The sequence below is a fragment of the Dromaius novaehollandiae genome, chromosome Z (genome assembly GCF_036370855.1).
Source record: "Dromaius novaehollandiae isolate bDroNov1 chromosome Z, bDroNov1.hap1, whole genome shotgun sequence".
Taxonomy (NCBI): Eukaryota; Metazoa; Chordata; class Aves; order Casuariiformes; family Dromaiidae; genus Dromaius; species Dromaius novaehollandiae.
This window is the reverse complement of record NC_088132.1, coordinates 15,656,240-15,684,043: the sequence shown is the minus strand read 5'-3', so window position 1 is coordinate 15,684,043 and position 27,804 is coordinate 15,656,240. Positions and strand designations below refer to the sequence as shown.

Here is a 27,804-nt window from a genome sequence, read left to right as displayed (position 1 = left end):
ACTGCCACACCCAAGCAACTTCGAAATGAAGACTGACACACAGAAGCTGTCCATAGAAAACAGAACTGCACAGAGGAGCAGCATAATCAGAGAAGGAAAAAAGGAAAATAGCTCATGAAGGTCATTCTCTCTGCTGGGTTCAGAAAGTCTTAAAATGGTACTGCCTTAAGACATAGATCAATAGAGTGCAGAGGCAAAAAAAGTCACCTGTATGAAAATACTGCTTATATGGTTACTGGTAAACCACTAGAAACACATATACCTCTGCAGGCACCTTGGGTGCCCATATAAACATGCAGTATACAACAGCCACTGATTCTGAAAACCCAGGCCCAGACCCCTGGAAAATTCTTATAAAAAAGCAAGATACAAGCAAAAAAGTCAGCAAAATTTGTTATTCTGTATCTCAAGGTTAAGGTCCAGGGAGGTCTTCAGAGGCCTTACAACAGTAGAAATCCTACTTTGTACTGAAATTTCCACTTGGTAGTGAATCATCCTTTCTACTAAACTCCTAGTTTCACAAAGCTTTTTACCAGGTATTGTACCTGAAGCAGTTACTCCTCCATTAAGTTTTCTTAGGAGGAGTCTATGAGACATCCAGTGCACTTGCAGAAGATTTGTTTCTTTGGGAAACAAATCAGAAATAGAAAACTGCACTGTCACCATTATTCCAGCCGCTGCACCACATTAGAAATATTTTATCTCAGCATACAGAACCCCTCAAAGACAAAGTGATACATTCAATAAGAAAAGGGAAACCAGTTCCAAAAAACAGTGTCAGAAAACAGGAAAACACTGAGCAGTAAAGCTCTTTTTTTTAAGCTACTTTATTTTGACTCCACTGAAAATACCTTTATTAGATAAGAAGCCACAAGGGCTTCCATCAGAGTACGCTGGGCTCCTTCCAAGTTACTATATGCTCCAACCATCATAGACAAGGCCTCCTGAATGGCAAGCCTGGTATCAGTGTCTTCCTGCAATTCAAAAACAGGAGTTTTATGTTACTTTTCAGTGTACAGTGACACAAACCAAGAGAAACCGGCACAAAGTACTAAACTTCTCCCAAAGCCACATCAGTACCTACCTTGCATAAAGCTTCAAAAAACTGCTGCACCAGTGCTATATCCTTGGTAAAGAGCTGAGGCATTCGGCTGAAACAAGACCATTTCTTTCATGAAATTATTTTTGTTTTTTACTTGAAATGTTCCACATTTCATTGGTCTGTCCCTTGTCCCACATCTTAACTGTCAGACACAGCCAGCACAGAAAGTTTGCTCTACTTTATCCACTTACACCATAGAGCAGAGCACCCCTCCGTACAGTTCAGAAATCAAGACATTCTACGGACAGTCACTTACGTTACCAGCACACAGGTCGTTTCTGAACATATCCCTTGCCTATCTCCATGCTCTCTAGTGTCTGCTGTACATTACTCAAACTTATGTTTCTGGCAGTACAGAAAGTGAAGCCATTTCTTAAATTCTGTGCATAATTCATGAGCTGCCATTAATCCCTGCAAGCAAAGCTATCAGCAAACAATGCACTTCATTATGGAGATGTCAGAAGAATAATGCTTTTTCTCTGCAGTGTACGTTCAGTTGCAAAATTGCCATGTGGCACAAGGCTTGCTGCTGACAAATGAACAGCTTATTCTGGAAAAACTACTTGACATCCCATTACCTAAGCACTTCAGTTACCTGGAAAGTTTTCCAACCGCTGAATATGCCATTGACAGCAGTTTGGAATCCTTGAATGAAAAAAAACAAACATAAGTCAGCAAAAAGAGAAATACCTGAAGGTACATCTATTCTCTATAATTAAACATTTACTTCAAATCCTATCTCCAAAGCTCACAACAGACTTTCATGAACACAACATCCTGGAAAATAAAATGGTCACATCCAAGAATATAAGCATCACACAGGAACAGAGAGACTGTTTTTCCAAGCAAAACAGAAAATTACAAGTGGCAACAAAATGTAAGTCTTCTGGTCTCAGTTAATTGCAGTTTTTTTTCAAGGTGAAAAACAAAGAAGATCTGGCACATATATGGAACAGCAGCAAAGGAACAAAAACCTTCCACTGACGCTACTCAGCAGCTTTACACAAAAGAAGCTGCCTGTGCAGTGTATCCTCAACATGACCAAGGCAGAAAATTTACACAAGTGTTTACTCCCTCCTGAACACTCTCCTTCCATGCCTTTTGCAATAGCAGGGGAGCCCCACACCTTCAAACACCAGCTCAGGCCACAAGGTCACATACAAAGATTCCAGTGAGCCAGGAGGAGGACCAAAGCTGCACAAAAGGAGGTTTGCAAAAATCAGCCCTTGATAAGATATATAAGGGAGTTTCTTGGGGAATCTGCTTTCTGCAATGGCATTGGAAATACCAAATATTCTTCTGGCCAGACTGCAGTTGCATTTGGAAATACCCTTCTACCTACCAATATCCTCACTGGATAAAAAGGAGGAAGGTATTACAAGCGGGCCTATGCAGCTGCTTAGCACTCTGAAGTATATGTCTGGGGCTGAGGTCTCTTTGTTCAGTAATCAGCTACAGCAGCTGTGGCCTCACTCTTTAAATAAAGAACACTACTATGTCCTGAGACTTTGAAAATGCTGTCCAAGCACCTATACACAGCTGTTAGACAAATATAACATAGTTTTCCTACAGTACACTTTTAAAATATTAATGTCCTCCCCTTCTAAAAACTTCCCATAAAGTGTTGTCTTTCGATAGCCATTTCAAACAACTAAAGAGATTTAAGATCCCTGTCTTTTGCTTGCATTTATAGAAAGAAATATAAGAATCCTGTCAACTTACCTCTTTGTATTCATTGATCAGCTTTGTAAGTCCATTTAAAAGCATCGGGCCTAAGGGCTTTATTTTACTTTCTGGACAACTGAAATTAGAGACACCAACAAAGAAAATATTAGAGTGTTTTTTGCACCTCTTAAAAATATCTTCAGTCAGTGTAATTTTTTCCCAGCTTTGCTATGTTGAAGAAATTGCAGCTTAATATGTGCAAAAACAAGCACACAAAAATTCCATAATTATTTTCAAGATTCAGAAGAAAAACACTTGCTGAGTTTTAATATTCTCTGCCCTTACTTAAGTTTTATGTTTAGTAAACAGGACAGCTTCCAGGTATATAATTTGAAAAAATTGTGCTCATTCTCAGTTACTTACATGATACAAATATGATGCACAAACTGCAAGGATAGACTTCTCAGTTTTGTATTGGTGTTTGCACCAAAGAGTCCGTCATAGACCACCTGGCCAGAAGGAAGAAAAAGCAGATCAGAGAGTAGCTTGCCTCACTTTCAGAGGTTTTTTGACTCCCCTTCTTCAAGTGCTGTCATCAATAACTAAGTTTCCATTCCTTCCCTAAGTATCAGAGGAACTGTATTATCATGCTCATTGGGACAAGCAGCTTTGGACTATAACCGTTACCTGAATGTTAGCTGGGAATGTTTCTGCAGCTTGTCTAGATCGCAGAAGATGAGGAACAATCTTTAATTTAACTCGAGTGCTGACCGATTCTCGTTTCATTTCCGGCTTTGGAACAGTTCCCTGTCAGAAACAGAGTTGAAGTAACATAGTACGTCTTTGGACATAAGTACTTCTAAGCTGGCTAAATTATCTACAGCAAAGTAGAGTGTACTGAGACAGAAAAAAAATTATTCAATAGCAAAAATGTTCAGTAAAAGCTGAGTTCAAAGGAAGTGACAAATTTAAGAAATATACATATTTTCTCCAACAAATAAATTAAGGCAGCTAAAAGAAAGGCTTTCAATATAAAGCAGGTATGCAACTCTGAAAGCAAGTCTTACCTCCTTGGTTTTCAGTGGTATATCCCCAAGATACACTTTAAACATTTTGTTGATGATAGCAGGATTATTCCAGTCAATTAAACTAAAGGGGGGGGGGAAAAAAAAAATCAAACACCAACTTGTTATGACCCTTGTCCTAGATTACTTTTTAAAATATATATATTTTACAGCATTTTGCATCATATTCACAGCCTTACCTGAACTTTATTAGCTCCAGTTTGAATTCTAATCACTCCTCCCACATCCAGATAATAGATAATCACCAGGTAAAGGATGAGAAGTGATTACAAATCACATCCATAAATTCTGATAACATGATTCCAAATAATTCATGAGAAACCTACGAGCTCCCTTCTCTTCCACTGAAGTAAGATATGTAAACTGTGATTGTCTATGGAATGAACACATGGTCACCTGTTAACAAACTTCTCCACGTTCTTCAGCTGTGGTGCTTTGACATTTCAGTACAGAAGAAGGTATTTTTATCTTTAGGACTATTTCGTTTTGTCTCTCAGACAAGCCTGCCAGCCCACATGGTAGCCACTACTGTGAGTCTGCCAGTAGAAATCCATTTACAGGCGAAAACTGATTCAGTCTAAATCCAGTTCACATGGAGAACCCAGCAGCAAGCATATCAGAACACAGCTCCCTCAAACCTGATGTAGTTTGAACTGCTGACCTGAGACTTTCCCCACAATACCGGACACTAGCTATTGACGAGACTGTTCAGAACACAAAAAAAGAGATCGAGAAGACAAGTGCTCATGTTTCAGAGGAGAAGTGGGGGGACAGAAGAGTCTCTTTCTTTCACTAAAGCCACCAATTTCCAAACAAGTGGGCAGCAGAGTACCATGTATTTCTCATACAAGACATTCAACATTGCATATCTAACCGCATTTTGTCCAAACATATTTTATTCTCCAGGCACAAAATACCACCACAAAGGGAGACGAGAGATAAGCAGTAAAGGACAGTTTGACTTCATTAACCACACTGTCATCACTTCGTAAAACCGTTCCCCTGTCATGACTGAGGTGCACGAATAGTAGAGAAGGTTTCACATAGCACGTATGACACATTTGACTCAAAATTAATTAGTCCTGCACTTCCAAAAATACAGAAGCCACCCATGCATTTCAAAGGCACATTTCAAAGGCAGGCCTATCCCATTCCAAATCTCTGACATGGGCCAATGAACCTCACGTGGTCAGTGACTCAGCAAGTAGTACTAACAGCAATTATAGCAGCTATTCTGGCCTCATGCTTCAGAGGATGAAAGATGGGTCACAGACAAGCCAGAAGCTTTACTACTGCAGAAAACAGCAGTGGCCAAACTTTCTAGACTATGGTCCGCTGTCAACCCTCACTATTTCACCCTCTTTACTCCTTTACTAAATTAAACGAGAATACAATTTTCCATGGAAGACCATATAGTTACGTTGATGTGGCTCACTTACCAAAGCCTCACAGACTATTAGTAATCTACAGAGGGCAATCTGGAAACCAAGGAGTAAGGAAATGGCACAAAAGCAATACCAAAGATGACTGAAAACAGACAGCTCAACCTTCAGCTCCAGAGCTGGGTAATTTTCCCAGCTGCAAGACTACCTGGACCGTTCCTACCCTGTGTGAACACACCTGTGGTGACAGCTTCACAGCCATTCAGGGGACTGCGGCCTCTTTCTTTCCAGAGCACACTTCTTCTGAAGCACTACATTAACTGCAGTTAGCATTGTTAGAAACACTAGCAACACTAGCACTTTTTAAACACCCAAGCCCATACCTTTGTTTGCTTTTCAATTCAAGGTCTGCTGCAGTGGCAACGCTGTGTCTTGTATCGCTGGAGGCTACAACCAGATGTACAACAGCTTCAAGCTCTGGCACCTGCTCAGCTTCAATGAACTTCACGATCCCCAGCTTACACTATTGAGCAATGTGGGAAGTAAAGGCAGTATTACTTGCAAGAAAGCATATGTTACAATAACCACAGCAGTTCAACTGTCTGGAATGTCGGCTGGAATGCTTGCTAAGTAGAAGCTCACATGCTCTCCACTTCTTTAGCAGTACTCTCCTCCTGCCTCCTGTCAAAGTAGTCACCGGCAGTTGAGTATTAGTATACTGACTTGGGAGTGGGTTACTTCTCTGTAGTGGGCTACTTCTCTTCCCTTGTAGCTAAGGGCTGCTAAGATGATTAAGGGACTGGAGCATCTTATATGAGGAAGGGCAGAGAGAGCTGGGACTGTTAAGCCTGGAGAAGAGAAAACTAAGGGGGAATCTTATCAATATGTATAAATAACTCAAGTGAGTGTGTCAAGAGGATGGGGCCAGACCCTTTTCAGTGGTGCCCACTGTCAGGACAAGAGGCAACAGGCACAAACTGAAACACAAGAAGTTCCATCTGAATATAAGGAAAAACTTCTTTACTATGAGGGTGACTGAGCACTGGAACAGGTGGCCTGGAGAGGTTGTGGAGGCTGCATTCTTGGAGATATTCAAAAGCTGTCTGGAAAAGGTCCTGTGCAACACACTCTAGGTGACCTTGCTTAAGCAGGGGGGTCAGACTAAATGATCTCCAGAGCTCCCTTCCAACCTCAACCATTCTGTGATTCTGCTAAAAAATGGCAGCTTTGTCAACATAGGGTAGTTTTGCAATCTAATTACCCCCAAGAAGAAAATACAGGAGTAGGCTGTAGTTGTGTATGCTCCCTAACCAGCTTTAGGAACTGCTGACAGACTGAGGGAGACACCTTCAGCCTCCATCTCATTGGCCTGAAATTCCTAACACATCAAGTGAAAGTTTCTCAATAAATTCCTCCAAGACAACTAAACACGTTGTCAGAATCAGTTACCTATTTTTCTTCTAGCCTTCCCCTTCTCTGGGTGTAGCTGCCTTTGTTACCACCCCCATTCCACTCAGGATCAGCCCCTGTGACTGCAAGTACCTGTTCCAGCTGTTCTGGTGTCCATGGGCTATCTCCAACTATCCTTTTAGCTGCATAAAAGCTCATCCCTGGAGGAGGCTGAGGGATTCCAGGACCTCCCATGCTACTACTGGATGAAGAGCCCTGTGCTGAGGGCATGTTTTGTCGAGTCTGAGATTCATTCAATACATACCTAAAAAGGTGGAAAAGGAACTTCATTAAAGGCTTTACCAATCCACATCATCAGCTGAATTAGATGCTAGTATAGAGGAATCGACATAACCTGTACAGCTTCCAATATTCTTCTTTAATTAGTCCCATGACTCTGACATGAATTTTACTCATCTGGGACTCAGCTACCAGTTATCCCAGCATATAATGCAAGAGCAATAAAGATTTCATTATAACTGTTTGAAAACAAGTATTTGTTTAGAAAGAGAAGGGTTCACTGCCATTTCTGAAAAGAGTTATTGGGTTACGAACCACCAAGAATTCTCTCTGCTATATTAGAAGCCAATACCCAAGCAATACTAGATTTAACAAATTTATATTCAAAGCTCTAGCAGCATTTGTATGATTTCTTTCAAAGACTGAAACCTAGCAAGGGAAATAATGAAGCGTACACAACAGGGTGAAACAGCATGCAACAATCCTTCATATCAAAAATAAATGCATAAAATAATCACGTCTCGGAAACAGCTCACTGTTTTAGTGCTGAGCAGGGAAGGAAAGCAAAAGCCACAAAGATTAAGTTTACATACTTCAGTCTTTTTGAAGGTTGGCTAGTCCAGCCACCCTGTGCACACGTATATACTCTCACAACAGCCACTCTCCCTGTGTCTGGGTAGACACACAAAGGCACCAAGATCGAAGCACTGCAAGAATTGTTTTACTCCAGAACATCATAATCTGTTCTGCTTTCAGTACATAGCAAGAAAAAGAAGTAAGTAAGTCTCAGCACTGAGGATAAATGTTCATCTCAAATCTCCAAAAGAAATTTCTGAAGTAGTCAAAACTTTTAGCAGTTGAACTTGATTTTGAGCTTTAAGCCCCACAGTTCAATTTTCTGGTTGTTTTACATGCAGACTAGAGAGACTAATTCACAACCAGGTAATGACCGAGCACATTCGACAAGGCATAAATTAGCTGTAAACAGCTGCAAACCATTTCACCCCAGGGACCAAGACTTAAAGAGACAGGCATCCAGAGCCACAGGCTAGCTGAAGACACTGTCCGAGCACTTTCTGGAAGGAAAATGAAACCAGAAAAAACAGTGCTGCTCCATCCCCACCATCCTCATGGTCCGAGTATTCAAAATCAGTTGTCATGCTCTGCCAGGGTACAAAAGCACCTAAAGAACTGAAGTCTCACGGAGTAGCCAGAGGACTTCATCTCCTGAAGCTATGGTTACAGCAGTGCCGAGGTGAAACTCACAGCACAAACTTGGGGCAAATTGCAGCCTGTGAGCTGTGAGGATCAGACTGTGCATTTTAAACTATAAGCTACAATAGGCTACACACTCAGAGGGTAAGGAAGTAGCCTCCCAAAAATGTGACAGGAACATGGCCTCTGGCACAGCTACACAGTTTTTAAGAGATACATCACATGCTCACTACTGTAGAAGTCATTCTTTTGGCCTAATCCACTTGGGTAAGCTAGAGTTAGGTGCTTAAAAGAAATCCTACTGGAATCAAGGAAATGTCAGAAAAAAAGAAAAAAGTGTCTACTGTAAAATTTTTTCTACTTTCCTTCAAAGCAAAAATTCCCCAAGCAATATAAATAAAGACACAAAAACCGAAAGTAGCTTTTGAGAAAGCCCTGACTTTATTAGACACAAGAACATTCCTAACAAGTACTGATCAGTAATTCAGGTTGCTCTGTAAATAATTGGTGCTCTCAGAATTAGTGCTCACATCAAAACAAGCCATTACAATTAAAACTTTCTCGTTGTAAGACCAACCTTGTCACTAAAGGCTGTATTTTGGAAAATAAAAGTTTTCAGAGATTACACTTGCTTATGACCTTGGAGGACTAAGCCTCAAAACTCAACTACAGGAAGGTGAGCGCACAGTTTGATTTTCCTCCTATTTTAAAAGTTTGCTTATTTAAAGGATAGCTCGCATGTCTCGTAGCTTCCGTTTGATGTCAAAGGACATCAACTTAGAACAGCGTAACACCTAATTACTCAGAAAAAAGATGTTTTGTTACGAATGGGATCAACATCTTCCTCTAAATTTAGGATCCTGCTTTGTACCTTATTAAAATATGTAACTGACTTCCTTTGAGCTAGGCAATAACAGGATATTTTAAATGAGTGTCCCAGTGCAGTTGTAATATGTTTCACACACGAAGAACATCTCATTAAATGACAAAGCTGCTATTTACTCTCACTTACCCATAAGGCATAAGAAGGACATCCAACATAAAGTCCAAAAGCAGCTGTACAGTCTTTGGTTTTTCAGCAAGATTAAACGGAGAAGCTGCTGCTTTCAGTGGTTCAACGGGATATTTCATGTGAAAAAGGGTTGGTATTAGAAGATGCATTAGGCTGAAAAACAATTATATTTACTGCAACCATTAAAAAAAGAAAATTATTTTTTCATAACATTAAAGAGAGAAATGTTTAAGAACACACCTGGTCCTTAAAACAGCAAAAATTCATAATAAAACTTACACAGATTCATAACCCAGTGGCCTCTATTTGCCATCCAACATACTTCACAATGGAAGGCAGTAGATAAATTAGAATTTGCAAAAAATAAAATGTAAGTATGTGCACACACGTGAACACATACACACACAAGTCTACAGAGTTAAAGCCACTGCCTGTGTCCACACTTTGAATGTCTTATGTCACAAACTTAGCTTTACAAAACGTAGTCTACGACTGTCTCATCCCTAAAACCTTTGAAATTTTAAATCTGAGTCTGCCTAGGGAAGAAGGTGATCCATGCTGTCTAGATTCACAGAACAGTACACACGGACAAATACATTATACACCTGTACAGCTAGATTTCCCAAAGTTCTCTTCACCCATTGACTTGCTTCTGAGCCAGGGCAAAATCATGGTCCCAGAGAAGACAAAGGTTTTTTTTTCCCATTGACATCAAGAATGGGGAAGCAAGATTCTACTGCAGAACCTTTCAGTAAGGTCATTTTAAAATACCTTTATACTGTCACAGTGCTGTAAAATGAATGAAGATATGATTTTGACATCCCTTTCCATTGCCAACATGATGGAAACCAGCCTCAGCATAAATAAGTAGCAGGTCATAAATAATAATGCCGTTTCTAGAAGTGCTTGGTACACAGCATTTTCAAACCTTAGTCCTGCAATGTTTGTTTCTTTCTTTTTTCCAGTGTCTGAAGTCAATAGAAATTTTGGGTATTTAACAATTTAGAGTGGCCTGTCTGGGACATTTACAGCTATTCCTGTTGCTAGACAGAAGATATTTTCTGAAGGTCAAGCCCTAAGCTGGAAACCCAAACCCATAATTTGATGAAGATATGGGATACAGACAGGCATATACATCATATTACAGGCATCTTATCATATGGGAGGTCTGCTGCAGTGGATGCTGTATATTATTACAGTATTAGACTATCTCACTTCTTTGTACCAACCAAACTTACGAATTGCTGATCTGAATTGTGCAAACCAAGAACATCCTAAGCAACCAAGCTTCAACCAAGAAGAAAAATCTTGTTTCACTAAAATGACACAAACAGGATTCACTTCATGAATAAGTAGTTATACCTATCTTGCTGAGGTTGAGGTTTCCCTTCCATTGCAGTGAGGAGAGTTGGAGCCAATTCACATTGTTTTTCCACAGGCAAACGGGGGTATCCCATCTTAACATAAATTATGGTAAAATTCTAAAGGGATAGAAAAAGAACATAGTACTGCAACAATGCAAAAGAAATATCTTTTCTTTAACTCTTTGGCTGCGTTACCGAACTGGTGTTGGAAACAACTTACGTTTTGGAAGACCCAATTCCTTAATTCTAAGGCTCACTTAGAATGACAGCTTTCAAAGGGGAGGAGGTTCAGCAAGACCTACTCAGAAGGGGCTGGAAAACAATCACAAAAAACCCCTCTCTCATTTCTCTTATTCACTATCAACTTCACCAAAAGGAGCCTTATCTGAGCAACAGCTTCAAGTAAAGCAAATCTGATGTTCTCATTTCCTTGTTTCTAGAAAAAAAAAAAACTGTTGGCACTACTGACTAGTTAGAGAAGTTAGCAATACAGGCAAGAGTTCTCTTGGAATGTGCTTTTAAAGCATCATATCTAAAAGCTACAAATGCAATCCAGAGTCCAACAACAGGAACACTGGACAGCAATACTGAATATCTGAATATCTTTAACTGCTACTGTGTTGATACAAATCCAGCTAAGCACTGCAGAGTTGTGTGTTCAATGGTCTGGCTGAAATAAGTATGCATGTTCAATTCCAATCAAAAATTCTGTCTTGAAAAAAGAAAACCCCTACTAATAAGAGGTTAAAAAACTATTAAAGATGAAAAGTTGAAGACAACAAGGACATATCTATTCTTCAACTCTACCGATAGTCCCTCTGATTGAAAATATATTTTAAAAAGCATATTAATAAAGATAGAGAATGGTGTTCGTGGTTGTATAAGGTCTTTGGCTTGCCCTGACAAAATGCGAGCCCTAGTTATGATTTGCTGCTCCGAAGTACCACTTTACAACAAAAGAAGTCTAAGTTCAATTTGTCCAAAAAAAGAACAATTTGGAACTCACTCCACTTGCAAGAAGTAAACCCCAAGACTGACTGATATTAACCCTTCCAGCAATTAACTAATTTTTCCTCAGGTGAGCACACATATTTGAGTCACTCCCATCTAACGCCTGTACTTAAAAGTAACCAACCAACTCTCCCACTGACACTAGCGGAGACTGTTCGGTGCAAACTGTGCCCTACAGAGCACAGAGAGCGCAGAGGGTGGACACAGGAGTGCAGCCGGGCAGAACACAGTAAGGAGGAAGAGGTCAGGGGACAGGTAGGTGCAGATGATGGCTAACGGCCATGTTAAGCTGTTGCAGTCCAGGACGCTGCACACCTGAGCTGTGCACCTTGCTTGCTGACAATTATTTGGGGACAAAGTACAAAAACCATGTCACAGCAGGAAAGCTTCAAACCACTGAGACAGACCTAGTGCAGTACTGCAGTGAGAAGCATTATACTTCTTCACAGATGGCTATCTCACAGCACAAAACAATGCACATCACTTAGGTACACTGAGTGGACTTAGATTTTTGGTATGTCCAGGCAAAAGTACATTTGTATTCCAAGTCTGTCATCAAACAAGATGGTTCTTTTACAACTCCACAGAACACATGCAGTTTAGAAACCCTTGGCCATTTCCAAAAGGTAAACTCTGGACAATCTCACTTGCTGAAAAGCAATCTGAGATTAGTTCTATATGACTGCAGTTTAATCATCCAAACATTTTTCCTTCTAAGAGGTGATATTTTCCATTAAGACTATGTATAACTTGATAGCCAAATAAGAAAGTCAGAAAATTTCCCTCTGATTTTATTGCCTTTCTCACGATGGTGATTTGCAACAGACGTACCACAGCTGAAATAAAAACTGCCTTCATCAGTTTCACAAAAACACTTCTTTTGGGCTATTTTTACTTTTTAAACTGTATTGAATGAAACCATCACTCAATTTCCCCCCCTCTATAAAATAGAATTTTTTTTTTCCTCTTATTTTCTTGCTCAGAGATCCTGACCCTAGAAACATACACAACAGGACCTCTACAGTATATAAGGCCTCTACAATACAAGCAATTACAATGCATTCATAAAAGCTCAAGAGTAATTATCAGTAATTTGAACAAAGTCAGTGGTATAGCAGTGCTCTGAAACTAAGTTTCACCCACAACAGACTATAAAGCTCAGTTAAAAAAAAAATCACGTAAAACATCAACCTCATTACAATAGCACACTTCTAAGGAAAACTGACAGCTTAATACAAGAGCTTTGAAGAATAATCTGTTTGTTACAAGTAGATCAGCAACTGGCCTTGGAAGAGAATCTACTCACAGTGACAAAAGACACCGCAGAAGGATCTTGATACTGAACCAGTAGCGTCTCTACTGGAAGCTGGATTTTTGGACGACTTTTGATGCGCTTGTTTAGATGAACCAGCAGCTCCATAACCTGAGAGAAAGAAAACAAAAGACCTGAAAGAACCACCATTAATTTTATGAATTTGGGCTCAGTGCATTCCCAGTACACTACATGGGCCTATTAAACACAAATGAGGCTGGAGAGTGCCTGATGTACTCCATCTCTGGAGACAATGGCAGCAATCTTTTATCATATAATTTCAGAGCCACTCTGATATTTCTCAAGTCACTGTCAGACACACACATCAAATATCCCCAAATCCATGTCATGATCAATAGCCTCCATCAGCAGAAATGCCAGGAAGCACTGATTATCGAGAACAACCAGTTCATTCTACATAACTGCTTGCCAACCCTCAAGGCTGAGCCAGACTTAGAAATTTTGCATCACTGCTGTCTGCTCTGTCTTGTGGTTACATTTTAACTCCAATTCACAACACAGAAGAGAAACTAAGGAAAACACTACCCATGAGAAAGGTCTTAAGTAAGTGTATGAAAGCTGATACTTAGTGCTGAGCAAAACAGAAATGAAGTACTTCAGGTGCAAGGAAGGGGCTGACAAGGGCCTCCATGACATCCAGCATGGAAAAGCACCTATCCTGCCCTGGGACAGTAGAGCCCCAGCAGGACACCAACCGGGGCCAGGAGCAGCTCTGTGGAGAAGTCCCGGCCCCAGCAGCAGCAGACGGAGCAGGGGCAGTCATGCATCGGGCAGCCCCAAGGACAGCAGCAACCTGGGCAGTGCGAGCAGGTACACGGCCCAGAGCAAGGGCAGGGCAGGGACAGTCCCTTCTGCTCAGCCTTGTCACACCCCGGCCAGACACTGCCATCGGTGTGTGACCCCACATCAGAGAGAGGTCCACAACTCTGAGCTGGTCCAAGGAGCCTGCCGAGCTGTTAGGACCTCCCAAGGTCCCTGCCATGCTATATTATCCTGTGGTTCTACAATCCTATGAAGCAGTTTCTTAGCACAGCAAAGTCCACTGAACGAGATATCACAAAGGAATGGAGGAACCTAAGAAATTACAGTCACTGAAGGTGTCCATGGAAAGCAGATCCATAGCAGCTCAAACACCATCCTTGCATCCACTTTATGACTAGGCATCAACCAAAATAATAAGAGCTAGATATAACCCAGATAAACTGCACAGCTGAGCACAAACGTGATGGAGGCTGGAGGTTAGCTGACAAACTAAGCACAGCTGAGCGAACAAATTTTACTACAGTTCTTATAACTACAGTGACACATTCCTATTGTTTTATATGGAAAAACTGTCTGCGCGATCTTTTATTGTAAGGCAAGAAAAGCATACATATGCAACTATAGCAGAGTATGAGGAACCTGTTCACACTATCCAAGGTGGCCATTGAAAAAAAGATTTGGTCGGATCTGAGCACATACAGGGTTTGGCTGATATCCTGCTTCTCCAATCATTAACATCAAATCAGTGCACTAACCAACTCATCCAGCAGTACTTATTTGATCTGGATCAGGCACATGTCTGCACTTCTGTGGAATTCATCAGAGCATGACTGCTTCTTACAGTTTTATTTCAGCTTCATACAGGTTGCAAGAAGGGGGATGGTATATGATCTGGCACAAATGCTGTTGTATAGTCAGTGCATCAACATTTCTTCAAGCACACCTGAATCGGCAGACTTTACACTGGATCAATTCTTTGGGTCACACGGCTGAGATAACGATCTGGTAAAAGAAATCCTAGCACTGAATTTACTCAACTGTCAAAATGTGGCCTGAAAAGGGATTACCTTTTCAGAGTAAACTGATTAAGAAGAAATAGGTGTTGCACGCTTATCTACACATCTAGACTATCTCCTAGACTTGAAAACTTCCATGGACAATATGTTCAAATTACTGAATAAGGCAATAATATTGCTTTGAGAGTCACAAAATTATGGGAAGGGATAAGATTAACACAGCAATATGCTGAAGCAGCAATAAGAAAATGGAGTTTTGTTTTTCCCTTTCCACTCTAACAGCACAAGCCTAAGAAAAAAGTCAGTATGGGGATTCATAGTTAAATTACAGCATAAACAAGCTGTCTGATATATTAAACTACACTGTACTCCTGAAGCTGGGTGAAGGCAAGTACTGAAACTGTATTGGTCTGTACTTCAACAGCATATTGGCAATGCAGAGATGTTATCTTTTGCTCACATACCTTTACTACTAACAACTACGCTGTAAATGAAATTACAATGGCATAAGTTTTCAAACTGCAATTAACTATGTTGGCACATGTTTTTTTTTAACCACTACAATAATTGCAAGAGGGAGACATGCCACGGCATGTCACTTTGCTTATACTCAGTCTCTGGGTGAACAAAGAGTTTGTCCTTCTCCTTCCAATCTATTTCATCTGCTTTATTAGCCTTTGTTTTCTAAGGGTCTGAGTGCTTCCGAAAAATCATTAAGCTTCTAACTTATTTCCACTGTCTTCACACAATCTTGAGGCTGGAGCTGAAAAAACAGGGACATTCTTTGTTGTCTACTGGCCAAAGTTAGCAAAGGACAGCTAGATATTTGTGTTTCAAAGTCATGAGCATTTGAAAATACAACTTTTACCTTTTTTTCCACCCATTTAAGAGGCAAAAAAAGAATAGCAGACTGAAAAGCCGAGCTTTGATGTAAGTAACAGAAAAAGGTAATGTGCATGGCGAACAGACTTATCTGCAAGATACACACTCACCAATCAATCTTCACTGACGCTTATCAGAAAAAAACCCGTCAGCTTCTCTCTCACCTCTATTTCACTGATAATTTAAATCATTTCACTGCCTGTGTAAAGAAACCCCAACAAATAAATAGGCTTTTTGTTCAGTTTTGAATTTATTCTCAAAGCAGAATACTAAAAGAGTCAACTACCCTTCACTGATATGTCAAGAGCAGAATTCTGGGTGATTTCTTGATTACAATGGATTTGACAGACAGTAGAAAGCTGAGGAAAGTGTTCTAACTGCTTGTGATACTATCATCATCTTCTAATGATAATCTAAAGTTTAAATTCACAGGAGGAGGAAGAGGAAACAAGCTTTATTTCATTTTTCTTTCTAACACAAAAGCTACAATTAACTAGGAGATTGATGTGTGTTTTTGAGAGGCCTCTAAGAACTTCATTTTCAAAGAGGCATAGTCTTCTCCCTTTCCTGAGCATTGTAACGCACCAGAGAAACAGCCAACACATTCCAATTTACTAATGAAAAAATACCATATACAAATACCCTAAGGAATTTCACTAGCTAGTTGGATGCCTTTCCTTACTGCTTCAAGTGCAGATGATAAGCATGTACTCAGAACACTCCTTCTGAAAAAAAAAAAAAATTTATATATATGTCCTTCAGCACAGTGGAAGGGTTCCACATGTAGGAACCCTTTTTCACATGACCACTGTTGAGATCATGTTTTGCTGCAGAACTCCTGGAAAACCTATGCTCTAGTTATAGGAAAGTTCTGATATCTACTGAAAAAGCCAATGACAGCACAGTCATTTCCCTATTTCTACAAGAGGAAGAGGGGACATTAAAAAAAAAAAAAAAAGGCAAGCATTTTGTGTTTTTTAAGTCTGTCACCAGGCTTTTTCTGATGAAGGGTTGCAAGGACAAGAATTCATCCTGTGCTTGCTGATCCAACTGTTCTAGACCTGGTCAGATCTCTTATAGCCAACTTCCACTGCCTCATGGGTCTCTTCTGGTCACATCCTCCTGGCAGAGCAGTAAAGACAAGCAGATGTTCCTCTGCCTAAAGCCAAATCAGGTCATATCTCTTCTGCCTTAACACTGGGTTTAGCGATCCTTTCACACAATCACACAACTACTATTCCACAATACTTTTGTAAGACCATTGGCCTGGGAAAAAAGAAACTGCTAGTAAACAGAATTCAGTTCCCTGCTACAGAGGGCAGCTACATCACAGAATTCCTTCAGATACGTACTAAATTCCCTCTTCAAAACTGTTTGGTCCTTGCTCCTATTCCCATAACTAGACAAGTAAATGACATCAATGAGTATATCTTCATGGTCTTTTGCAGGCAGAAGTGAGCTTGCTCTACATGTGCTGTGACTCAGCTGCATGCAAAACGGCCTAACTTGGAAGCCAGAGAGCTATAGTTCGATTAGTGCTGTCGCTGTGCCAAAAAATCTTGGTCTCAGGCTAACCCATAGTCAGCTGGCTTCAAGTTGAAACAAGTGCAGTCTCCACACATCTGCAAAAGACCTTGATGATATAGACAATGACTCATGTTTTCTTTAAGCCTTGGCAGTTTTAACAGCTCCTTTCTCCCTGTCAGGTTCATGACATTTCCTCAAAGAATATACCTCCTCACAGAGAACACCCAAAAGCAGTAAATCATGCTATGCCTAGGACATTTATTTCTCCCTGATCACAAGAACTTACCACTATGGTAAACTGCACCCTTACCTTCTTACGAACTCCTTCCTGTGTGCTGGACAGCTTGAGGAGAACAGGGGGTAGGAATTTGGAAATAATGTTCTGTAACTGCTCATCTGTTTCTGCATGGCCAAGGCGCAAGAACACACGTTCAAGTTGATCTGCAGTTGAAAAAAAGAGAAACCTGTTGAAACTCAAAATTGTGGCAACAAGAAAACAACTTTTTCTGAACATCCCCTAATGGGTCTGTAAACGACGCTGTATACAATTCCTATAGTACTTCCAGCTCAACAGCGCCCAGCACAGAGCCATCTTCCATTTTTAACACTCACTGAGCAAACTGTTGATGGCAGAAACCAGCCTGATGGCTTCCAGTACTAGACCACACAATTATGTACAGACCAGTCCTACCAAAGACTGAAGCAATTAAGATTTCCCTGACATTGCTCTGTGCTGTGTTTCAACTAAAAGCCAGAACATCTCCAAAGGAGAAATGAAACTTTAATAGCTCTAGTCATTCCGTGCTCTTTCTCCTCTGACTGCAAAGGTGTAGGTTGTGAGGCTGCCAGTTTTTAAATGATGTGCTTGCTGTGATCTGCATTCAGACCATGATGTTCCATATACTCCACTAGAGAGTTAGAAGGCAAAAAGATTTGGCCAATTCTGGTTATTCTTCTTGTTACACCTAGGGTTCCAGTCATGCAGCAGGACCCCATTGTTATAGATGCTGTGTAAACAGAACAAAAACATTAAGCATGTACAATAGGCCCAAGGGCACACCTAATACCATAGAAAGGAAAGAGACCAGGCAAAGCACAAGCTATAAACTTGGGGCAAGCAGGCTGCGTGCCTGAAAGCACAAGTTACAAAAGCTTGAGACTATTGTTCTAGAGTAAATTTGCTACTGATGGAGCAAGACTAAATCATGCCTAAATGCTGGCTATGTATTCACAGGACATCTTGACACAGGTTTACCTGTTTTTCTGACTGGCTTTTTGTTAAGCCACATAAATCTCCCAGAAGGATTTTTACGAAGCTGCACAAATCTTGACCGAATCAATTAATGATGTGCTCCAGTTTGTTACCCTTGTTTTTAAAAGACATCATTATCATCAGCAAGAATGAGACAGCGATTGTGAAACACAGGATGTGTTGCTATAACTTAAAAGACAAAGTTCCTATTATTGCTCTGTGAAGCTGCTGAAGCGTGGTAATGAATTCATCTATCTTCCTCCCACCAGCAGGTCTTCTCCCCAAACCCAGGAAGGAACTGTAAAAAAACCTGAATGTCAATAAAAAGGTAGAAGCTGCAATTTTTACAAGAGGAAGAGAGAAAGAATAGAGAAAAAAATGCAAGAAGCATTTGTCTTCTACATAAACTAGCAAGGGATCGTTTCACGGAAACAGATGAGGTCAAAATCTTCTGCCAGCAGCTCAAGTACAAGGACCATGGACCATCTGTCTTTATACTAAAGAATGGAAGAGTCACTATTTTAGGCACAAGAATGCAGCTGCCCTGACAGCTAAGCTAGAGGCAAAGCAAAACACTGCCGGCACAGCAACGCTCCCAATGGCTGGGCTGAGGAGAGCTCCTATACAAAATTGGGAATGCTTCTCTTCTCTGCACTGTAGCAGTGCAGGCCAGATTCACAGAAAGCAAGGAAACCAAGTGCTCCTGGAGTGACTACAGGTCCTAAGACATCCTACAAGGAGGAAAGTTCTCCCTCAAAGACTGATGAAAAGTGACGTGTTGCAAGCTGAGATCAGAGGGAGATCAAGAGTACTCTCCTTTGGGAGAGAGGGGGATCATTGGGCAGGCTGTGAAGAACGCCAGAGGCAGAGAAGGAAAAAGCAACAGTTAGGGCAGAGTTAAACGGAGAAGATGCAGGTGAATATATCAGTCAGGGCATACAGTCAGGTCTTCAATGGACAAAAAGGATGTTCAAATTCAAACACAGCTCTAGCTACAAAACTTTCCACTATGTAGCTGCAGAAGCCTTTACTGTCGTATTTTTTAATCTGCCTGATGCCTATATTAAGCATCCTCACAGCATCATCCCTCCTCTACTGGCTGCAGTCTAAGCAGAAGCATATCACTTCCAACATTTTATTTTCTGCTGAACAAATATGCCAGGCACTTGGAAAGATAGAAGACTATAAAATTTTACTGTAAGAGAAATTACAAGCGAAAACTCCACAGCACCTATAATGCAAAATAATTTGCTAGTCAATCTCTTATTTCAGACAGATTTCATGGAACATTTGTGATGTCAGCTGCTCAACAACTTTGAGGAAATTATCTCATATCATGATTTTTAAGTCCCAACAATTCTTTTCTCTCTTCACCTGCCTTTTTGTGTCATATTTCACTTCCCTGAATTATTTCCTCTCTCCAGTATCTCCAGCATGTCTCATGACCATTAGGAGCCTGCTTGGGACATTCCAAGCAGCTGAAATAATCCACATTATTAAGGAAACCCTTAACTCTTCAACTCTTTCCCATCAGACCTGGAACACCCGTAGATTGCTGCAGTTCCATCATCTTCAAACCAATTCACTGAAAAACTTTCCCAGGAACATGTTCCTTCACCTGACAACCAATCACACTTGAATGCAGAGGAATACAAGCGAAATTAATTCCAAAGCCATTTATTATACACTCTGGACAATATACACCTTCCAAAAGGCACAGAAACCTCTACATCTCTGCCCATGGGAATGCAAAAACATACTAAATTGCAAGCAGCTACTTCCTTCCCAGCTTCCTTCAGCTTTCTGTTGTTACAAGCAGCAACCAGCATTGTCATAAGAACAGATTGGGAGGGGAAAAAAAAAAAAAAAAAAAAAAAAAAAAGCTATTCTCCTTGTTCACTCTGGCTGTAAAGTATGTTTAGTACTTCCCAGACTTCTGTCTAGTCAGTTAAACCCTAATACCACAGTCAGGTATCCTTCCCTTAAATGTAAGCATGAGAGGACTTGTCGGCAAATTCAAGGAGACTAGTTGCCTGGCTGTAGCAAAAAACTTGGTCAGGAATCCGTCGGATCAAAGCCAAGTCACTTGCCCATGCTGCTGATGCAGGCTGTATCCACAGCCGCAGGATAGGAAAACAAAGAAACGGAATGTGACTGTAGAACGACAAACCTTCACTAACATAGTATATCAACCAATTTTTATCCCACTAACAATCAGGACTAGCTCTCAAGCTCATAGTGTTCATTATTGGAGAGCGTAAACCCTAGAAGATTAAAGGACCACACATGCTGGTCCAGAAGAGAGGACAGTAGACCAACACTCAGGTATTGAGTATATCCTCCACACCCATTACAGACCTGGAGGTGGTGTGGGGCAAATGCCTTTCTCTGTGCCTTTAGGTCTTCTCACAACATTTACCTAGCCTTCCCATTCAGGCCTGCAGAAGTGAGCAGGCCACTGTGCATTTTCAACAGGCATCAAACAAGATGAAGGATTTGCTCCCAATCCATCTCACATTCCTACAACACACATTTTACAACTTTTTTAGAATGAAGCCAAAACATCCTCTATCTAGTTTTACAGCCCCTGCCATAACAGGCTTGTAAACTTATTCAGGACCATTAGGTTCTACTATAATAAAAATAATTAAAGCAAGAGGCCTAATTTGCTTTGCTACATACCACAGAAAAGATGACACAATCCCATTTTGAACAAACCTTAGCATCTGAAATTACTACTACAGCCAGCTCCTCCAAACTTGACAGTAAGTATGTTTAATTTAAAAACAGAAAGTCATTGCATCTCTCAAACTTCGTCTTTGCTAGCCAACACAGAACTTGAAATGCAGTTCATCAAATGACACACTTTCTATAAATTTTCCTTTCACAAGTTGACTAATGCAGTGTTCCGTTAACAAAGATAATTTGTAAAGCTTTTTGGAAGCTTTTGAAGGAAGAAGTAATAGAGATATGAGATTCAATAAAGTAGAACTTTACCCCCACATAAAATGCTGACATTTGAGAGATCTGAAATTTAACAAAGGCTTCTCTTTCTCTAAACCTCACATTAAACCCTCATCCCAAACTCAGGACCATAATAATGTTTTAGTATTGGTTCCCAGCTAAAGCACTCACTGTATTAGTTAGTTACACAAAATCATACAAATTCATGACATTATCTGCACAGTCAATCTATTGCAGTTTAACTCTGGCAAACACAGGAGCAGGGGGAAAAGCATGCTGTCAGAGACTAAGGACCAACTTTTAATACAATCCAGAGAAATTAAAAAAATAAAAAAACCCACCACACTATCATGTTTATTCTATTTACTCTGGTAAGAAAGTCAGAATGAAATGGAGAAGGGTGGGAAAGGAGGGAGACTTCACTAGAAGCACAAACTGAAAACCTGTTGTGATCCCAATTATGCAGGGCTCTAAATAAATCACCCCAAGAACAATCTTGCACTCCAGCACCATTGGAAGCATTAGGAAAGAGCAGGGCCCATGTTGATCACTGTGGACTTCTAGGTTCAGCCACAGCGGAGACCGCCTTGCTCGGCCAGTCTGTTTTAGGAGGAATAACCTAAATAAGATTAATTTACTACTATCATTCAGCTCATCGCTGAATTCATTATGTTGAGATGCTCTTTAAGTTTCCCTTTATCAAGCATGAAAGCTAGATGCAATTTGTTTAAAGAAATCATATATCAATACAACACCCAGAATCTGGTTATGAGGTATGTGCAACCACAGTCCCAGGAAAAACTTTCCCACTGCATGATATAGCACATGATTGGTTTAAAAGAAGTAGTCTTAGAAACATGATAAATACACCACAGCTATGGTAATCAACATTTACTAAGCATTAAAAAAGGGGGGCAGGGTAATGAACTGCATGAGTATAAGCATAAAATTATTTTAAATATCCTTACAATTAAGTTCATGCATAATTTTGAACAGGTATTCATGTATTTTGGTACAATCACAACTCTTTCTCCTTGGTGCTGTGCATTGTTCTTCATGGAACAGAAAGGCAAGTTCACTTGATCGTGTGTTTTCAGAAAATGTTTTCAAAAGGGTGAAGATAAATACGGAGTATTTAAAAACAGGCATTATATACAAAGAGACCTTTCATTTCACCATATGTAAAAGAACTAAAACAGAAGAAAATAAGATACATCTTTGTGTCACTGCTGCCAGTACCAGTGTCCAATTTGTGTCAACGGGGTGTGTCTGGAATTAGAAATCCTCAAGTTACCATGGCAATGCAGTTACCTATCTGTGAGAAAATGTATGTGTCACTTCTGGTTCTTTCCAGTCTTTGTTCAAAGTTACAAGAATGAATATTGCTTTCAGTACTTAACATCAGTCCTCTTGCAAAAACAGAAGGAACAACAGATTTCAAAAGGTACAGTACGCAAATTTTACAAGAAAGTCACCTTAACAGCAGAGCTTTAACTTGTGCTTTATAAAGTTCCAAATCCTGTGACGCTGGCTACAGTGGGTCAGATTTATCCCTAAGTCTCGTAACTTCAGAACTGATCCTGCAGTCACTCATGCCAACAGCGAAACTTGAGCCTGCTCATTACATGCCCCTTCTTCCGGCTCTGCCATATGGTAGCTTGCCAAAGGGAACAACAGAGAGGAAGACGCAGAAAGGAGAAATAAATAAATAGCTTGATGTTTTCCATTCTTTAACAAGGGAGTTTCTCTACCTTCTCCCCCCCCCCCCCCCCCCCCCGTTTTTTTTGATTAAAATCAGGGAAATGAACTCTTTCAATGCTTGGCTTTACTAAGGTAGCTAGCTCACTGTTTTTCCACCTTTTCATCAAAAATATCTGCTCTCAGTTCAGCTGAGCTCAGTTCCATTTCACATGCTCAGCTTCTCCTCCCTGCCTTTATGCAAGATAAAGAATTAGCTCCCTATGGCACTTACAGATGTTCTACATAGCATGTCAGCCATTCTGCACTGACCTCTCAGCAACGCTTATTTGTGTAATTGGGTATCACGTATAAAATTCACCATTCTTTTTACAAAAACAGACTCAAGGAACTGTGAGGCTGGGACATGTCATGCTAACTGTGTATCATAATTCAACTAATCGACACCAGACTATCCTAGGAACTCCAAAGAGAGTCTGGGCCATCAGCAAAATAGAGAGTGGGACAGCAAAATTCAGTGCAAGCAGTGGGAATTTATTTTCACTTTCCCTGGAAACTAAATTGTATTTGACAGAAAAATGCAGCAGGACTGCTACACTAAAGTATTTCTAGAAGTATGTTTAATAAAAACAAACAAACGGCCCCACAAAACCCTCCCCAATTACTTTAATTCTACCAACCTAACATTTCCTCCAGAAGATCCTACACCAAATAAAGAGCATTGGATACAGCAGTGATTCAACTTCACTGCTTGGGTGACAGAGGAGTTTTAGCGACTGATATTCGTAACAGCAAAAGCTCAAATACAGCTTTCAGTCCCTCCAGAGTTAAGCAATTGTTTCTGCACTATTCTGGTTGCAGAAGAAAGGATAAAGAATCAAACTGATTCTTATTTATTGGCCCACTACTAAAAGAGGAGTTTAATTCTCATTCAAATGTTATTAGACTCTGGGAGAAACTATATCTAGTATGATTATAGTAGTAGACAGGGAGTCAAGATTTGCTGGTACTGTCTCTGGTTCTACTAGTACTTCCTAATGTGCCTATAGGCAAATCACGTAAGGGAGCATTTATAAAAAGTAGGCTAATCAGGTTATTTTACAAGATCTGATGGGGAAAGTTGATAGGGGACAAGTATTTTTCTTTTTTCATCCTATTCTTCCTTCATCCTATTCTCCCATTTTATAGAAAAGCTAATATAAAAGTTTGAACAGCATACTGAAATCCAAAATTTTCACAGTATGTCAGATTTAGGATCTCCACTCAAATGGCTGACTATACTCGCTGAAGATTACTTTCCATTCTCTTGCATCAGAACTCTTAAAGCTTTAGGGCCAATTTGCTGAACTGGCTTTCATTTCTAAGCTGCCATACATTCATTTTTACAGTGCTTTCAAATAATTTGTCCTCTAAGTGCTAAGCATCCTCATAAGAAGTTTAAGCAGACAGTAAAAAGCTTACCTTTTTGACTGGACCTACAGATCAAAGTTTTCTAGAGCAATGTATACATAAAACAGGGAAAAGTGGTTTTCCAATTTAAAACTAATAATTATTGTCATTCTGGGAATACTCATCATCCTAAAGAGGATCAGATTTCTTTTGAAATATGATGCAATTTGATTATTTAACGTGTAGCAAACAAAGGACAGTAGGTCTACAAGGAGATGGTTCAGTTATGCACTCCTTTACCTGAGCAACTTCTTTTTCCATTAGCTTTGATAATTACCTAAGACTACAGCACTTTCCACCCATTCACAGAGGCAGTACTAGCAAAAAGCTTTCCTCTCCCTTCAAAAAGAAAAAAAAAAAAACAAAACTCCAACCATTTGAATAAAAACTACTCTTATCTGAAATACGGTTCTTTACAGCATGTATGGGCACAGTGGACACCTAAGCAGAACAGCGTAATTTAATTATTAACATGAATCTTAACCTAAGGTCATTCTTCCTTTCAGAGCAGCTTAACACAGATGGCTATACAGCAACAGATGCATGGTTGAGAACTGATTTTTTGCAAGGTCAGATGTGGGGGCTGGGAAGCTAGATGCCACACAGATAAACGCTGAGGATCTACACGCAAGTGCTTTCATGGTGACCAGTTTCACCAAGTGGAAACATGTCAGCATGGTAAAAGGGACGGACAAATTTCTTGGATCACAGCAGGTGTGAGGCCTGTTGTGGTCATGACTGCACTCCATCCCAGTTGTCAGTGGAATAAATAGCTTGGGATTTGTGTCCTCAGATTTAAGGATCAGTGCAACTTAAAGATCCTTCTTCCTCCACCTTGATAGCCAGTATTTTTGGTGGCATAAGGGACATCTCCCCCGTTGTGCTATCCCATATTGCACACAACCAAGCACCAGGGGCATCTGACCCAAAGGGCAGATCAGGAACATTATCCTCGTGGAGGTGAGCAGAAAACAAGAGTGGAAGGTTATGCAGCACACAGCAGTGCCTTAGATCTGAAGGCCAACACCTCAGAAATACACTCAAACTACATATTCGGCCCTTCGCCTCGGCGGTAACATTAAGTTCACTGCCAAATCTACTGCTTGAAAACAGCCAAGGGTCTTCTTGCTTGGCTGGCTCGTACGTTATCTTATTATTTATTCCTCCAGCGCAGAAGGAGCAGGAAAAGAAACACGGGTCTCTGAGATGTCGCAGGCTCCTCCGCCGGCCCGCCTACCGCTCACGGCACCAGGCCGCGACGCGGGCCTGCGGGCGAACCCCAACCGGGTCTCCCCAGCCCGCCGGGTGTCGGCGGCCAGAGGCGGGCGGCTCGGGGGCGGCTACAGACCGCGGCGGCCCCAGCGGACACCCCGCGGGCGGCCTTCGCGGCCTCCGCTGCCCCGCGCCGCTGGCTGCGCCCCGAAACGACCGGACAAAACGCGTCCGCCGCCGCGGGGGACGTTGCTCCGAGGAGCAGCGCCGCACGGGGCGCGGAGGCCTGTTTACACCGCGGCGCCCCGGGGACGAGGCGCCCCGCGGGGCGGCGCAGGCCGGGCGGCGGGAAGGGGAGCCGGGACGGCCGGACTACACCTCCCAGCCTGCCGCGGAGGGACCCCCGCCCCGCCGCCGCCGCCGCCGCCGCCCCGGGCTGCGGTTTCCGTCCCAGGCATGACGGCGCACGGCGGCGCCTGCCCCCCCCGCCCCGGCCCCGCCAACGGCCGCGGGGGCCCCCGGCCGCGCCGCCACTCACTCAGCTCGTCCTGGGCGGCCGCCGCAGCCATGTTGCCGGCTGGGCAGGGAGGAGGCGGCGGGAGGAGAAGGCGCCGCGGGGAGCCCCACGCCCGCCCCCGCTGCGCTGCGCGGCCGGCGGCGGCGAGCGGCGGAGAGGCCCCGGGCCGCGCTCCCCGCTCCGGCTGCTCCTTGCGGCTCCCCGGCGCCAGCCACCATGAGGGACCGCGCGCAGGGTCCCGCGGGCGGGCGCCCGCCCTCCCGCCGCCGCCGTTTTATATTTAGAAAGAGCTGAGGCATCGTCCCGCCGCCGCCCCTGCCGGCCGCTCGCCGCCGGCCCCCGGGCGCCGGCCCCGCGGCCCGCCGGCTCCGCTCGGGGCGGCGAGGGCCCCCTCCGCCGCCCTCGCCCCCGGCGCGCCGGGCACGGGGAGTGCCGCGGCGAGAGCACTGACCCGAGTCCATGCTGACCTCCATGACGGCCCGGGCACTTGTCTGCGGCTCTCACAAAAGGGGAGGAGGAGGAAAATGGGTCAGCGAGCCGAGGGCGGCTGAGTTTCTCCCCCTATCTGCGGTAGGTGCTCCTAGCAGCCTCAGCGCCGCACGGCCCACGGGGTGTGCTGCGCGGCGAGCCGGGAGCCTGCTCCGCCCTGCCCACCGCATGGCACCGTCCCGCCGCGCCGGCCGCAGCCCTGCAGCGTGGCACAGCCCTGCCTGCAGCGTGGCACAGCCCTGCCGGGTGCCACAGCCCTGCCTGCAGCGTGGCGCAGCCTTGCAGGGTGCCACAGCCCTGCCTGCAGCGTAGCACAGCCCAGCTGCAGCATGGCACAGCCTTGCAGGGTGCCACAGCCCTGCCTGCAGCGTGGCACAGCCCTGCAGGGCGCCACAGCCTTGCCTGCAGCGTGGCACAGCCCTGCAGCGTGGCACAGCCCAGCTGCAGCGTGGCGCAGCCTTGCAGGGTGCCACAGCCCTGCCTGCAGCGTAGCACAGCCCAGCTGCAGCGTGGCACAGCCTTGCAGGGTGCCACAGCCCAGCTGCAGCGTGGCACAGCCTTGCAGGGTGCCACAGCCCTGCCTGCAGCGTGGCACAGCCCTGCAGGGCGCCACAGCCTTGCCTGCAGCATGGCACAGCCCTGAAGCGTGCCACAGCCCTGCAGCGTGGCACAGCCCAGCCTGCAGCGTGGCACAGCCCTGCAGTGTGGCGCAGCCCTGCAGCATGGCACAACCCTGCAGGGTGGCACAGCTTTGCCGGGCGTGAGGCAGAGCCTTGCTGGGTGTGCAGCACATCTCTGCCATCAGCACAGCACAGTCCTTTCCATCCTGGCACTGCTCCACCAGAAGGGTACCGCAGCGTGGCACAGCCCTGGGAGGTGCAGGGCTGTGGCTGTTCTCTGGACTGGCTCAGGCTTTGGGCCTAGCACACAGCTCATGCTGAGGCCTAGTATATGCTGAGAGCAGCACCATAACGCAAGAGCAAAACTATAGCAACATATGCCAGATACTCCAGAACAGAAGAGAATGCCTTCTGTCCTTGCAGTTTTGCAAAAGTAACTGGTTGATAGTTTCTGATAAGACTGGAACTCCAGAGTAAGTCAGTTCTTGCCCACAACTGAAATGACTGATAGGGATGGTACAGACCAAACTTCCAAGCTGGAAGGTAAAAATAAGTCAG

At 42.8% G+C, this 27,804-nt stretch overlaps 1 protein-coding gene across 3 annotated transcripts in view; it reads right to left on the bottom strand.

The window, feature by feature from the left end:
- Positions 1–26,760, bottom strand: part of ECPAS (Ecm29 proteasome adaptor and scaffold) — a 65,960-nt gene extending 39,200 nt beyond the window's left edge. Inside the window, exons 1-14 of one of the 3 annotated variants that reach the window (XM_064502326.1) lie at positions 26,589–26,760; positions 17,356–17,486; positions 12,832–12,948; positions 10,513–10,631; positions 9,151–9,303; positions 6,777–6,948; positions 5,618–5,757; positions 3,835–3,916; positions 3,455–3,574; positions 3,191–3,276; positions 2,825–2,903; positions 1,698–1,747; positions 1,085–1,151; positions 852–974 (exon numbers count right to left, since the gene is read on the bottom strand). In XM_064502326.1, the coding sequence (XP_064358396.1) occupies positions 852–974; positions 1,085–1,151; positions 1,698–1,747; positions 2,825–2,903; positions 3,191–3,276; positions 3,455–3,574; positions 3,835–3,916; positions 5,618–5,757; positions 6,777–6,948; positions 9,151–9,303; positions 10,513–10,631; positions 12,832–12,948; positions 17,356–17,486; positions 26,589–26,610 (1,461 nt within the window). In that variant the 5' untranslated portion in view covers positions 26,611–26,760. Of the gene's footprint in view, positions 1–851; positions 975–1,084; positions 1,152–1,697; positions 1,748–2,824; positions 2,904–3,190; positions 3,277–3,454; positions 3,575–3,834; positions 3,917–5,617; positions 5,758–6,776; positions 6,949–9,150; positions 9,304–10,512; positions 10,632–10,734; positions 10,827–12,831; positions 12,949–17,355; positions 17,487–26,158; positions 26,316–26,588 lie in introns of those variants that run through there. The other 2 variants (XM_064502325.1, XM_026103119.2) reach the window with 2 other exon arrangements.
- Between the last annotated feature and the right edge of the window lie 1,044 nt (positions 26,761–27,804).